Source organism: Natator depressus, chromosome 2 (assembly GCF_965152275.1).
Source record: "Natator depressus isolate rNatDep1 chromosome 2, rNatDep2.hap1, whole genome shotgun sequence".
Lineage (NCBI taxonomy): Eukaryota > Metazoa > Chordata > Testudines > Cheloniidae > Natator > Natator depressus.
The window spans coordinates 148903424-148919139 of NC_134235.1; the positions used below are offsets into that span (position 1 = coordinate 148903424).

At 40.0% G+C, this 15716-nt stretch overlaps 1 protein-coding gene across 1 annotated transcript in view; it reads left to right on the forward strand.

Moving 5' to 3' along the window:
* Nucleotides 1-15716, forward strand: part of GABBR2 (gamma-aminobutyric acid type B receptor subunit 2) — an 813006-nt gene that overhangs the window by 529891 nt on the left and 267399 nt on the right. Inside the window, exons 9-11 of the mRNA XM_074945100.1 lie at nt 5028-5108; nt 9774-9924; nt 10423-10555. Of these exons, the coding sequence (XP_074801201.1) occupies nt 5028-5108; nt 9774-9924; nt 10423-10555 (365 nt within the window). The remainder of the gene's footprint in view (nt 1-5027; nt 5109-9773; nt 9925-10422; nt 10556-15716) is intronic.

Genomic DNA, 15716 nt, shown 5'->3' on the forward strand with positions numbered 1-15716 from the left:
CTTCAGTAAAGCGTTTGATGCGATAACACATGGAAAATTATTAGTTACATTAGAAAAGATGGGGATTAGTACAAGAATTGTGAAGTGGATAAGAAACTGGGAGAATAACATGAGGGGGAAAGCAGTCCAGGAGAGCTGGTTGTATTTTAAAGAATCCTTAGAGGTTATAGGGACAAACCATCCCGATGTGTAGAAAGAATGGTAAATATGGCAGGTGACCAGCTTGGCTTAACAGTGAAATCCTTGCTGATCTTAAACACAAAAAAGAAGCTTACAAGAAGTGGAAGATTGGACAGATGACAGGGAGGAGTATAAAAATATTGCTCAGGCATGCAGGAGTGAAATCAGGAAGGCCAAATCACACTTGGAGTTGCAGCTAGCAAGAGATGTTAAGCGTAACAAAAAGGGTTTCTTCAGGTATGTTAGCAACAAGAAGAAAGTCAAGGAAAGTGTGAGCCCCTTACTGAATAAGGGAGGCAACCTAGTGACAGAGGATGTGGAAAAAGCTAATGTACTCCATGCTTTTTTTGCCTCCGTTCTCATGAACAAGATCAGCTCCCAGACTGCTGCACTGGGCAGCACAGCATGGGGAGGAGGCGACCAGCCCTCTATGGGGAAAGAAGTGCTTCGGGACTATTTAGAAAAGCTGGATGAGCACTAGTCCATGGGGCCGGACGAGTTGCATCCGAGAGTGCTAAAGGAGTTGGCGGATGTGATTGCAGAGCCATTGGCCATTATCTTTGAAAATTCATGGCGATCGGGGGAGGTCCCGGATGACTGGAAAAAGGCTAATGTAGTGCCCATCTTTAAAAAAGGGCAAAAGGAGGATCTGGGGAACTACAGGCCAGTCAGTCTCACCTCAATCCCTGGAAAAATCATGGAGCAGGTCCCCAGGGAATCAATTCTGAAGCACTTAGAGGAGAGGAAAGTGATCAGGAACAGTCAGCATGGATTCATCAAGGGCAAGTCATGCCTGACTAATGTAATTGCCTTCTATGACGAGATAACTGCCTCTGTGGATGAGGGGAAAGCAGTGGACATGTTATTCCTTGACTTTAACAAAACTTTTGATACGGTCTCCCACAGTATTCTTGCAGCAAGTTAAAGAAGTATGGGCTAGATGAATGGACTATAAGGTGGATAGAAAGCTGGCTAGATCATTGGGCTCAATGGGTAGTGATCAATGGCTCCATGTCTAGTTGGCATCTGGTATCAAGCGGAATGCCCCAAGGGTAGGTCCTGGGGCTGGTTTTGTTCAGTATCTTCATTAATGATCTGCAGGATGGCGTGAACTGCACCCTCAGCAAGTTTGCAGATGATACTGAACTAGGAGGAGTGATAGATACGCTGGAGGGTAGGGATAGGATACAGAGGGACCTAGACAAATTGGAGGATTGTGCCAAAAGAAATCTGATGAGGTTCAACAAGGATAAGTTCAGAGTCCTGCACTTAGGATGGAAGACTCCCATGCACTGCTACAGACTAGGGACTGAATGGCTAGGCAGCAGTTCTGCAGAAAAGGACGTAGGGGTTACTATGGACGAGAAGCTGGATATGAGTCGACAGTGTGCCCTTGTTGCCAAGAAGGCTAACGGCATTTTGGGCTGTATAAGTAGGGGCACTGCCAGCAGATCGAGGGTCGGGATTGTTCCCCTCTATTCGACACTGGTGAGGCCGCATCTGGAGTACTGGGCCCCACACTACAAGAAGGATGTGGAAAAAGTGGAGGGCAACAAAAATAGTTAGGGGACTGGAACACATGACTTATGAGGAGAGGCTGAGGGAACTGGGATTGTTTAGTCTGTAGAAGAGAAGAATGAGGGGGGATTTGTTAGCTACTTTCAACTACCTGAAAGGGGGTTCCAAAGAGGATGGATCTAGACTATTCTCAGTGGTAGCGGATGACAGGACAAGGAGTAATGGTCTCAAGTTGCAGTGGGGGAGGTTTAGGTTGGATATTAGGAAAAACTTTTTCACTAGTAGGGTGGTGAAGCACTGGAATGGGTTACCTAGGGAGGTGGTGGAGTCTCCTTCCTTTGAGGTTTTTAAGGTCAGGCTTGTCAAAGCTCTGGCTGGGATGATTTAGTTGGGGATCAGTCCTGCTTTGAGCAGGGGGTTGGACTAGATGATCTCCTGAGGTCCCTTCCAACCCTGATATTCTATGATTCTATCAATTCTGAGGAGGCTCATGATATTATACAGAAAGATCTGGTTTATCATGAAGACTGGAGTAACAGAAATGCAATGAAATTCAATAGTACAAAGTACAGCGTCATGCAGTTACAGTCTAATAATGAAAAATTTCTGCTACAAGCTGGGGGCTTGTCAGTAGGAATTGACAGAGGAAGAGAGAGACTTGGGTGTATGGGTCGATCACAGGATGACTATGAACCACTAGTGTGATGCAGGTGTGAAAAAAGCAAATGCAATCCTAGGATGTTTTAGGCAAGACATTTCCAGTAGAGATAGAGAAATATTAATGCCATTGTACAAGGCAATAGTAAGACCTCATTTGAAATACTGTGAACAATTCTGGTCACTCATGTTCAAGAAGGATATTAATTTAAGTTGGAACAGGTGCAGAGAAGAGCGACGAGTATGATCAGGGGTATAGAGGACCTATTTTATAAGAGGAGACTGGAAGAGCTTGGCTTGTTTAGCCTACCAAAACGAAGGTTGAGAGGGATATGATTGCTCTCTATAAATACAATAAAAACAACTAGCTATGGCGCTATATGATCACAGCTCTTTCAAACATTCCTATCCACAGCTGCAATATAAGAAGGAATCCTTTTCCAACATCTGTACCTGTGCCACTTCTTCCATAGAAGGTTGAGGAGTGGATGATTTATTTTTAATGTAAATATATGGCTAATGGACTGGCTACCGGGAAAAATGTGTCTCTTAAATAATTTCAGAGGGAAGAGGCCACTTTCCCACTCCAGGCTACAGTGGCCTTGATGGACTTGAGTGAGATAATATATTCTTACAATAATCACCCGGTGTGGAACGCCAGGCAATACCATGCTCAGGGAGTATTGTATCATAAATAGAACGCTTACAACAGGTCGAAGATTCCAGACAGCTGTTACATTGCCATGCCACAGCAATTAGCCGCCTGAAATCTCAGAAAAGCTGCCATGCAGGGAAACCATGTGAAAAATCACCGATGGCTACACGACTGGAAATGTGGTGCACATAGCTTGAAATACTTGATGAGGACACCAAATTGCACGTTCACATTGCCGAACACCTTCCAGCAGGCACAAAGGAGCATTGTTCGACCTGAAGATGTTTAAATTGCCACCACACAAGAGTTGGCAGGTTAAAAGTCAATATGCAGAAGTGCGACTATTCCAATGACCCAAGTACATTTGACTGCAGTGAAATACAAACTATGGAACGTCTGTTGATCTAACAGCTCCTGAAGAAGCTATGCACCATGGAAAATCTTGCCAGGGCTATAGACCAGGACATATCATGTATCCAACATGGGTAAAAACTACGATTCTGGTTCAAGGACATGAGAAGAAGGGTGACTCTCGTCAATCATGTATAGGATCAACATGAGTATTTAGTTTGAGTAACTCAGGGATCAAGTGCTCAAAACAGTGTAGGGTACAATTTTTGTGGTACAGCTAATTGTTTTCTTTTAGTTTCTAATAGTTTTATTTGTTTTCTTAGTAGTGTGCAAAGGTAAGTTTTTTTACCATGGATAATTTTTGCTTGTGTTCTTACAGACTGTAGGAAAATGTAGAAACAACTCACTCAAATTCTCCTAGTTTCTGTGCCACCTTTTGCACCTTTGATGTTAATAGATCAGTCTTGCTATTCTATGATGTGCTGCTTTCATTGATGCTCTTAATTTTGTCATTCATTTCCTGCTATAAAGAGAAAACCTTTGAATCTTGTTAGTTTTTGATTGAGTCTTAAGTCAGACGCAGGAGTTAATAAAGAAGGCAAGCCTAGAATCTCAACTGAGTGATGCTGACCACTATATGATAAGGTCTAATATTAAAAAAATAGGAAAATGGATAACCACAAGTTGTAGGGAAAAGTAAGAATTTTTAAAACCATATACTCTGCCTCAAGGCTATTTGAGAATTCTGTATTTCAGATACTGATGGTTTGAATGCCTATGATCAAAAAGTAAAAGGAAGAGAGTAAAATGGTAAGTTTAAGTGGAGAAGTGCACAAGTTTATTAATAGCAAGAAAGCTTATGTCAAATAGAAAATTCCTGTCAAACACTAACAGTAGACTGAAACAAACATACACCATATAAGGTACAAGTTCAAAATACTGTGGCAATAGGGATGATATGAAGAATAGATAGCCAGAGATATTAAGGTACTGTATCAAATTATTTATGTGAGAAACAATAGGTCTGTGTATGTAATTGTAAACCCAGGTTACCTATCGAAAGGTGGGACCCAAATATTCTAGCTCCTATAGAATTTGGCAATAAATTCATGGGTTATGTGAGTTGTTAATTCACAATAAGATTTGGATGTCAAATTCCCAGTTGCTCTTTTAACTACTCTGCTCATCAAGGGTGTGAATCTGCCATCCTTACTCCCTCTGAGAAATACCTCATTCAGCAAGCAATCCTATTTGTTTAAATGGACTACTTGAGCAGAAGGGTACTATTCAGCATGAGTAAAGGTGGTAATTTGACTCCAAACCAGTATTTAATTTTACCAATCTGGGATTAGAAAAGGTGTTCATTCTAAAGTAGAATAGTTTGCTACTTATGAAAATTAGTATTGAATGATGACTTAATAGACACATTGTCCAATGTGACTTTGTATTTCTCTAAAAGTTCAAAAATATTTCTTTTTATACGACTATAGATCAAATCTGGCACTCTGCTTTAATAATTCATACTCCTTACGTGTATTTATTTTCTTTGAATGATTTTCTGTGGTATCTTGAATATAAATATAGCAACAACAAGAAAGGGAAACAGTTACATTATTGAGAAGATGTGAACTGACATAAACAACCCTACTTGTTTGTTTCTCTGCAGATAGAAAGGAAGTGAAGGTGGGAGAGTATAATGCTGTAGCTGATACACTGGAAATAATCAACAACACCATCAGGTTCCAAGGTAGGACAGGAAATGGAAAAAATGCACAACAGTTATATGGATTTCTATATAGTTCAGACTTCATGCTTTATACAGACACGTTTTATTATTCTGTTACTGAAAAAAATGGTTATAAAATCATATTCTGAGGGGATTAGGGCCAGTCTATCATGCTTGATATTTTATTATGTCACGCAAGCTCTTAAAAGCTACAAAAGGAGAGTTCTAAAAAGAAAGTAGCAACATTCTGAATGATTATATTGTGTTAGTATTTCTCATTTCGACATCTTGTGCTAATCATAAATGATCTGTGAAAATGGATATTCTTCATTATTTCAGTGGGTTTCAGAATATGTTTTCTCTTTCATGTTCACAAATCCAAAATGCTTTAATTTCATTCCTATGTCACCTCCAACAATCAGTCTCACTAACATGATGTGTGAATATAGAAAGAGGTTGTTACATTTCTCTTAAGTCTTTGTAACTTCATGAAGATGCCAGTTGTCATTTTATTGTCTTCAGTAAACTTACAGAAATGAATAAGGGGTCTCTTTTTCCCCACAGATAATAGTTGTGTGCATGCATAACTAGGTACAGATACAACAAGTAGTCCGGTGGCACCTTAAAGACTAAGGTGCCACTGGACTCCTTGTTGTTTTTGTGGATACAGACTAACACGGCTACCCCCTGATAGGTACAGATAAAGGGCCAGATCTTGGGCCCTGCTAAAATTTCTTTATGCTGGTCTGGCAGCACAAAGCAGCATTAAACTCGTTTTAAAGGATCCATTAAAGATTCCCCCAGCATGAGGGATTGCTTGGGTGATACAGAACTGCCACACCCTTCTTTTCCCAGCACCCCAGCAGAAGCTGTGTGGCCAAGGTGTCCCTATATCCGTGCAATCCCTGGCTACTGGAAGGGCCCTTTATGGCTTTTGGGAAGCTGGTGCTACTTCCTGTCTCAGAAAATCAGGAGTACAGGATCTGGCCCAAAGCTTTTGTATAGAATGCATACAGTATAACCAATCATAAAGTTAACAGCTATTAAATTGCATTTCCATTCTGCAAATGTGAAAAATAAATCTTATAGGACCATTGGTTGTTTCAGTTTAATACTGATACAAATACCCAATGTGCTCTATGCAGTCATTTAGTTACTGTAGATTTTGAGGATGGTGTCCTTTAATGTAAGCCTCTCTCATTCAGATATGTTCTTTATTGTATTTTTGTCTTATTGCCTGCTTAGTTTTGTGAAGAACATCGCCCTTCGGGTAAATATATAACTCCTGAATTAAAGTTCTGCAAAAGATTTGCAGTCTGAGGGGGGAATTCTCAGGTGTGTTGCTCCAGCACAGCTAGTGTAAAATGGCTGCAAAGTAGTCATAAGGCCCCTACAGGGCATATCCCCAGTATAGGGTCTCAGAGGTAGTGCAGAGCAGGCATAGACCTTTGCAGCAGTTGCCCGCACAGGTGTGTTCCAGGGGTGAGTTGGCAAGAGAGAGAGCATGAACTGATCATTACTGTGCCCCAGGTATTCCACAATGGTGCAGCAGCCTACTGGGGCCATTTCACATAGGACACAAGTTAGGGTAACCTTCAGGGCTGTTCTCACCTGAGTTGAGGTGGGATCCTAGAAGCCCTGGGAAAGGGGAGACTCGAGCTGCCCCCCTTCAGCTCCTGAGCCAGGCTCAGCACTGGTGCAAGGATGATTCTGCCAAGGGAGTGCTCCCAGGATCCACTCCCTGATGGGTTAGGCATAGCATCACAGGATACAAGACCAACCAGCTGCTTCTATGAAAGCTCTCATATAATATCTACACCACTTGATCAGCTCAATACTGGTGGCCTATTGGGAAATGTATTCAGTGTTTTAAAATATTTTTCCAAGTTAATTTTCTTATGAAATCATAGAAATATATCTGTATGCTTCATGCTTGTTTTTTTAACTGTCTTGGAACGGTTTAGGGAGTAATGATGGTTTATCCTGTAAGAAATGATGGGATGTGCCAACTGTGTCTTTTGGGGGGGGGGTTCAACCCCCTCCCCCCTTATGCCCTTCTTTTTTAAGTCAGCAGTTAGAAGTGTGGTTATGGTAGAATAGTGTGTTAATCCATCTACTAAATGAAAACAACCACGTTTCACAAAAGTTGACAAACTCAGTTGTGGCTAAACAGGATTAAGAGTTTGCTGCACCCAGCGTGGGCAGGTTTCAACTACTGAGACTGTTTTAAAAGATGAAGGCCTATGGGAGGAAGAATAGTCTTGTGACTGGGACTCAGGAAAGTTGGGTTCAACTCTTGGTTGTGCTTTGGAGTTGTGGTGTGATATTAGATAGGGTGACCAGATGTCCCAATTTTATAGGGACAGTCCCAATATTTGGGGCTTTTTCTTATATAGGCTCCTATTACCCCACACTCCCTGTCCCGATTTTTCTTACTTGCTATCTGGTCAGCCTAGATATTAGACAAGGAGCTCAGTGTATCTGAATCTCATTTCCCCATCTGTAAAATAAGAGTATTAAAATTCATTTTGCCCATCCTTCCTCTGTCTTGACTATTTAGATCATAAGTATGTAGGGCAGGGATTGTCCCTGACATTGTGTTTATATGTAAGGCTATGTTTTAGTCATAGGTATTTTTAGTAAAAATCATGGACAGGTCACAGGCAGTAAACACAAATTCAGGGTCTGTGACCTGTCCATGACTTTTACTATACCCCTGGCTAAATCTTGGGCCAGGGGGCTGCAGGTGCTCTGGGGGGGTGTGGTCTGGGGGTGCCATGGGTGCTGGCCCGGAACCCCTGCTGGTGCTGGGGGCGAGGGGAGGCGGCAGTGTGCGGCCTGGGACCCCTGCTAGTGCGGGGGGGTGGGGGTGGCGGGGCTTTCAGGCTCCCTACCCAGCTCCACATGTCCCTGCAGCTCCTAGGGGGAGGGAAAGCCAGGGTGGCTCCGTGCACTGCCTCCGCCTCGAGCTCCAGCTCCGCAGCTCCCGTTAGCTGGGAACCGCAGCCAATGGGAGGTCAGGAGTTGCACGGTCACGCCGGCCACTTCCTGGGTAAGCACCGCTCTGCACCCCAACCCCCGACTCAGCCCTGAGGCCCCTCCCACACCCAAACTGCTGCTGACCATGTGGCTGCTTGAGTGTTTGGACAGCCCCTGAGCCAGCAGCACTGGCCACTGCAATGGTCACAGAAAGTCACGGAATCCGTGACTTCCGTGACAGACACACAGCCTTACTTACATGCAATGGGCTTTTTCACATTTTTTATTGTTTTTTTCCCAAATACAAATATACAGGATTCATCATAATACACAAAGAAAGAAAGAAAAGGTTAAGATAAAGGGAAGGAAGTGAAGCAACATATCTATCTTCAGGGGCTGCATTAATCAATGGGCTTTAAAAAGTCAGCCCAAATTGCTTTGAATTTTTTGGGCATTCCCCTTCTGTGGAATGCCAGTCATCCATTAGCTGCAAGGTCAGCCACATCACTGAGCCAGGCATCAATATTTGGTGGGGATCAACCATTTTCATTTTTGCAGGAAGAATTTTTTAGTGACCAAAGCTGCATGTTGGAACCATGCCACCTTGTTACCAATTCACCTCCAGGTATCAGGAACATATCCAAGAACGAAACTTACTATCACAATCCCCACAAGGACAGAGCAGGGGCAAACTTGAGGCTAAGAGTAGCTGAGGAATTCATAGTCAGGTCCAGGCCAGGGCTGATACCAAGGGTCAGAGTCCAGATTAGGTTTCAGGGTCTGAGTCAGGAGGCAAAGTCAAGTCAACCTTTCACACTGCCCTCTATGGAATTGACATGGAAACCTTTTCCATTGTGAAGAGATAATCAGGCACGGAACCCCTTCTGTGTGGCTTAAGTAATGTGGAGAGCCTTTCACAACCCCTCTGCACACAGGTGAATATCAGCTGAAGTGGAAATATAGAGAACTGTTACAGTCTCAAAATTACTCTTTTTCTTAAGCCAGGTAGCCCCCAAATGGCATGGAAGCTGGCTGGGGTTGGGTGTAATGACTTTGACTGACAACCCAATCATATGTTCTAAAACATGGATTTGAATTTGTTTGCAGTAGAGTTAACACACATAAGGCCATATTCTTCCCCAAACATATGGTAGCACAAAGGAGCTGTAACAGCTTGCTGCTGTTTTTGCTCTTTGGTGAATCCTTGCTTGATGACAAAATATTGGGCCAAATTTTGAAGTTCTCACTTGGTTTTAACTTGGGCAAATTGCTAGTGATTTCAGTTGAATAAGGACTTACTGGAACCCTAATAAGGATTTTAGGGTTTGACTAGCTGTAAATAAAAGTAGACTAGGAAAGAATATTCTTAGCCTGTGACTACTTGCGTCATCTCCAATTCAGAAAAGCATTTAAGCATGTGTGTTGCAGTGCTTATTTGTTTTCCTGAATAAGGATGGACTTAAGCACATGCTTAAAGCTTTCCTGAATTGGGACTTTCTCCTTCCAACAGGGTATTATATCATTTCAGAAGTCCAAACTTTTCTTCACTATCTGGTATATCTCCGTTGAAGTAAATGGCTTTACCTCAGGGATGAATATGGCCCACTGTCTTTAGATCTTCTGGGGGGTAATAGAAGGGATATATTTTTTCCACAAGAATTCAGTCTTTATGTGGGCTTTAGCCAATTTTTATTCTTGAAATTTTAGGATTGGAGCCTCCCAAGGACAAAACGATTATACAAGAACAGCTGCGCAAGATCTCCTTGCCTCTCTACAGTATTCTTTCAGCACTTACTATCCTAGGAATGATCATGGCCAGTGCTTTTTTGTTCTTTAACATCAAAAACAGAAATCAGAAGTAAGAAATGTACATTATCTTTTTCCTTTTTTTTTTTTTTTCATATTTAAGTATCACATTTGTGGACACTAAAATCATGTGAAGAGAACATCACATCGGGAAGACCATATTTTAAAAATGTTACTTGTTTTAATTGAAGTTACTATACAACAGCTTTGTATTGAAAGATGTTAACTATCCATTCGATCAAATCCTTTTATTCTGTTTGAAAAATTAATCTTTTCCACTGTGTTATTAGCATAAACCCTAGCTAATTAACCAATGTGTAAATTAGGGAGTAGCTTTAGCAGAGAAGATCAAAACCCTTAACAATCAATATGCTTATCCAGACTTTTTTAGAAAGCACAATTAATTTGCATGTTTCTAGATTTCCAGTGGAATTCCACAAGTGGGGTCGGCCATCTGTTTAATTAATTTTATAGGAAACTGTTCATTATGCTTTGAGTCATCTAACTGTTGTCTTTTTCTATTTAATGCACCGTCTGCGTCTGTCTGTAGGCTAATAAAGATGTCCAGTCCCTACATGAACAACCTTATTATCCTTGGGGGGATGCTTTCCTATGCCTCTATTTTTCTTTTTGGCCTTGATGGATCCTTTGTCTCTGAAAAGACATTTGAGACACTTTGCACAGTAAGTAACTTCAAATTCTCTAGCTTAAGAAGCTCTTGCAAACAGGTTTATGTTTTGTGCAAAAGGGATCATTTTTAGCACGTTATATGTATGTTCTCTGTGAATTATTCTGTACATTTTAACACTGATTCTTTTACTTCTTTTGCCAGGATTTTCACAAATCTGGGTCCAAATTCTGAGCAGTCCAGAGCACCTGCATCTGCTGTTGAAGCCAGTGGAACTTGCAGGTGCTCAGAACCTCTCAGGGTTTGGTCCATGGTTCCAGACTTAAGTGTAACTGCACTTCTAAATTTCGAAATTATATATTTGTTAGTTAATGAAAGCTGCCTGTGTAGAGCAGCATCTAATCAGAACTGTGGTCTATTATGATTTTCTGAGCATACATGTTTTGTTTGTCATCAATTAAACATTATTATACATTTCCTGATTGTAGCCTACTACAGAACTTTCTTCCAGTCCTCTCTAGACCCAAAAGAAGTTCATTTTACGCAAGTATTCTAGAACTATTTTCAAGCTTGGTTGTAAACTATCGCAGGCACCAATCCAGCAAATACTGTCACACATGTTTAACTTTACACAAGTAATAGTCCATTGATTTCAGTGGAAAGATGATCTCTAAGATAGCTAGTCCACTTTAGAGTAGGACTAGGATTTTAAACTGAGGACTTGTCTTTATGCAGAGTTTCACAAGTTAACTAAGGTGTGATTTTAAATTGATCTAGTTAAACCACTGCAAAAGGCCATGTGGACACTCATTTTGGTTTACTTATAGTCAGGTAGGAACAGGTTTTAGTTAAGCCAAAGTTAGCCACTCTAAAACCAAAATAAAATCATCCACACAGGGGTTTGTATCCAATTAACTAATCTAATTTAATTAAACTGATGGAAGTCCATGTATAGACCAGGCTTGAGTCTACAATTAAACAGGGAACCAATGGAGCTTATTGGTCAGTATTGCCAAGAAAGAGGTCTACTGCATGCTGCAAAATTATGGAGTTTCCAAGTAAGTTACTTTGTCAGCCCCAGGTAGAATGAGTTGCATAATGTAAGAACATATGTACACTTATGGCAACCACGATTACAGTGCGACATTTTGATTATAGCTTGTCATGACCTATACGGTAGAAATATTATTTTAACAACTGACCGTAAACCTTTATTTAAAATACAAGGAACAAAACTGAGGTACTTTCTTTTGCAGCTGCTATACTGCTGTGATGATACTTTATATTGGTCAGATATCTTTATGACATTCAATATTAATCCTCTTTAGAACATGGGAGGGCAGATGATCTTTCCAGTTTTCCTGTAGAAACGGAGGCACCCCAAGCAAAATTCAGAAAATGTCCTTTCTTCAGGAATAAGCTGTACGCTTCAAAGAAGATAGGGCAGGAGATAAGAGGAACATACTTACAAGAAAGGATAAAGGACATTCTTGCCAAAAATAACACAAATGATACTTAAATTATACAAAATCATTGTCATTGAACAAAACCATAAGATTGTACTCAGCCACCGGTGCCTGAGAATATTACATCTAATGTTTGAATTGAGATGCTTCCAGATAAATCTATAGAAGAAATGAAATATTATGTGACTTTATTTTTCATTGTTCTTTGGTTAGTGAACATTTGCAGAGTATTAGGAAGGTGTTTAGTGTATGTAATATTCACAGAAAGGCTTATCACCTCTTAGAAATTTCTGAACAAGTCCTGCCCTAAAGTGCACTGATCATCTACTGAGTTTGTTCTGATGGTGTAATGCTGGCAACTTAATAGCCTTAAACCAGGAGCTCTGTTAAAATAGGTGGAATCAGTCTGTTTAGTTTAAAATTTCAAGGCAAAAAACGATGTTAAAATGGAGTTATGGATGCCTTAACTTTAATTTAAGATTAAAAGGTTAAAAAAAAAATATGACAGTGATGGTGCAATTATCTCCAGACCAAGCATTATAAACCCAGAAAATTCAGAGTTAAGTTTACATTAAAAATAAATGTGAACATGTTAAGTTAAAAAATGCACATTTAAGGCATTCAGACAACTATTGCTTGTTGGAAAAACAGAGACTGAAATTGAAATACTTCACTAATCAAGTTAATTTCACTGAAATTTTGTTTCAAAAAGGGGAAAAAAAAAAGTTCCAGTAATGTGAAAACATCCTATTTTGACCTTTTTGGAACAAAATAGTTTGATTTTTTGGCTTTGAAACAACTTTTCAATTTGATTTTTTAAAATTTTATATTGTATATTCCAGTGCAAAATAAAAAATAAAAACCAATAGTGAAACATTTCAATGTTGTCGAAACTCAATGTTTCAGTAGATCGCAAAACAATTTTTTTCAGCATTTTCCATTGCAGAGAACTTCAAAGTATTCAGGTTTTTTTTCTCCAGTTCAAAATGAAGCCAAAATCTCAAAATCTTTTGTGAAATGGAATTTCTATCCTTTGTCCAGTCCTACAGACAATCTTTATTGTGGCCAGTAGTGACAGTGACGCCATGCAATAATCATCTGATTATAATTAAGGCATTTTAGCATCCACGGTCCCAGATTAGATTGAACTGTTTCAAGACACTTTCAGTTTTTTTTCATATTTTTTCCTCTTGTGGTATCACTGACCTGTAAAGTTAAAACTGTGGGCTTAATTTATAGGCTTGATGCAGGAGTCGTTGAGTAAAAATTCTGTGCCCTGTGTTGTGCAGGAGGTCAGACTAGATCATCATAATCTAGCCTTAAGATCGGTGAAGATGAATTAATAAATACTCCACTTGTTAAAGAGCATATTTTTAATTAATTTAATTGTAAGCTAATAAATGGATTTATTTGTAAAATCTCAGAAAATATATTCAGTACTCAAAGTGCTGTAAATTTGGAGAGAACATCCTCTATTTTTTCCTACAGCAAACAAAGAGGTTCAATCCCTGTGTTCTTTGTAAAACAGAACTGAGTTTTAACAATGGAGTCACAACTCTCATGTGCGCAATGGAACTGCCACCAGTGCCTCAATGCTAAAATATTTCAGTTGCCTAATATCCTTGTGTAATTGCTCTACTTCCTGTTTTTCAAATTCCTGGCCGGACTTTACACTATTATTCTAAACATAGCAGGAAATTAGTTGCAGTTTACTGCACTGGTGACTCATTAGCAGCTTTAATATTTTTAATTTTCAAAGATATTACTGTGTCTGTTATACACGATCTTAACTGAAGACAGTTTTCATTTATAAGACAAAATGACAAGCAAAACTGATGTATTACATATGGAAAAAAGATCTGTAGAGATTACCAAAGAAAATATTTAAGTAGTTTAAATATCTTATTTCACTGAATAATAAAAGGAGAAGAAAAAAATCTTCAAGCCAGACCATAAATAAAAGGCCTCAACTGAAGTTATGCTCATTGGATATAGTCCACATTTATCCCCTTCTTGGGGTTTGGCTTTATTGTTTTCTTACACATTCACAATATATAAAGATCAGCTTACCATTTTCCCCAAAACATGACTGTTTCTAGGGGTTTCCAAAACCACACAGAAGCATTGGAATTGCCCTGCTGGATCAGCCAGGTGGTCCATTGTCACAGACTGCCAGGCTCTTTAAGGGGAGTCAGGCTCAGCCTGGCCTGTGACCTAGCAGTCAACCCCCAGGTAATTCTGATTTGGTGACTCAGTTACAATTAGTGATCCCAGCTGGGAAATGGTCCAGGAGACCCACACAGATTGGGAAGAGAACTCAGTGAGAGAGGAGACCCAAGAAAGCAGAGCAAGGCAAGTTCCCACTCTCTGGGCTGGGGCAGGTGAAGGCGGGCTGGAGAAAACCACAGGGATTAAGTTAGGCTCCTGTGGGATGCCCCGAGACCCACCCTCCTCCTCAGGTTTCAGACCTGGAGCTCCAGCCTAAGCAGGAACATCCACATGGCTATTTTTAGCACCATAGCGTAAGCCTTGCAAATCCAACTGTGTGTGTTGCAGAAGTCACCAGAATCCTGCCAGACCAGCAGTGTCTATCTGTAGCTAGGACTCACATGTTATATGCAATCAGTAAACATTTTTTGCACCCCACTGTGTCCATGTAGTTCCTTCATATTATGTTTGTGTAAAGAAAAGAAAATACAACATTATCACAATGTGTAAATATTTGCACTCTCTATGGAAATGCCACAATACCTTGAAAGTGGAACACCATATAAGAATAGATTATTTAAAAAAGAAACTAAAGAACAGACATTTAAAGCATTTCAAGCTTTTGTGGAGCCAAAAGATGTGACTTGGGGATAATGCAATGGAAGGTGCTGAAATTTGTGAAAAACTACATAAAAACTAGTATAGAAACTAATTCTGTAGCATTCTCCTAAAAAAAAATCAATTTCAAAGCATTATAATGCAGAGATGTGGCTAAAAATTAACTTGTACAGAGCCTAACCACTAGTTCTTTTCTTGGGGCAGATGGGAAAGCGGTGTATGCTGGGATATACAAGCACACAGCAGAAGCTTTTGAACTTCTTGCATTGATGATGAGTCCTTGCCAGTTAGGTAGGGATGGTCCTTGTGTGCTCCTAAAGCTGCTCACAAAGTTCAGGTGATTTGGCTCCCTAGTGCAAATTATTCCTGTTTAGGGCAATCCTAAGGTGCAGTGTTTCTCTGTGGTACAGATTTTATTGTTTTCAGAGGGTGCTGTGCTTGATGGATTTGCTGAATTCTTCTACCACCTGCCCATAACCTACATCTTCATTTATTCTGTTTACAGATATGTGGCAAATGTAGAATCCTGTAATTGTTTTTGGAGGTGGGTGGTTGTGACGTGGTATGACATCGTACCAAATAAACTTTTGCTAGCACTGAATGTTTTCAGGCAATTTTTGGATTCATTACAATACCATTTTTATTCTGCAATGTGCTTGTCACAGGAGGATATGGTATATTGCATTTGCTATGTTGAAATTCAAAACTGAACATTAACAAGCGCCCCAGTTCAGCAAAGCACTTAAAGTGTATGATCAACTACTTTGCTGAATAGGGATGCAATTATACATGAGTTTACGGTGAGTATATGATCAAGTGCTTTCATGAATTAGGACCAGTGTTCCTAAACTCAGTTACTGCTTCCATCTTGCTATTTCCTCTTTTCTATGCAAAGTTAATTAAGTACATTCACTATATACTGTA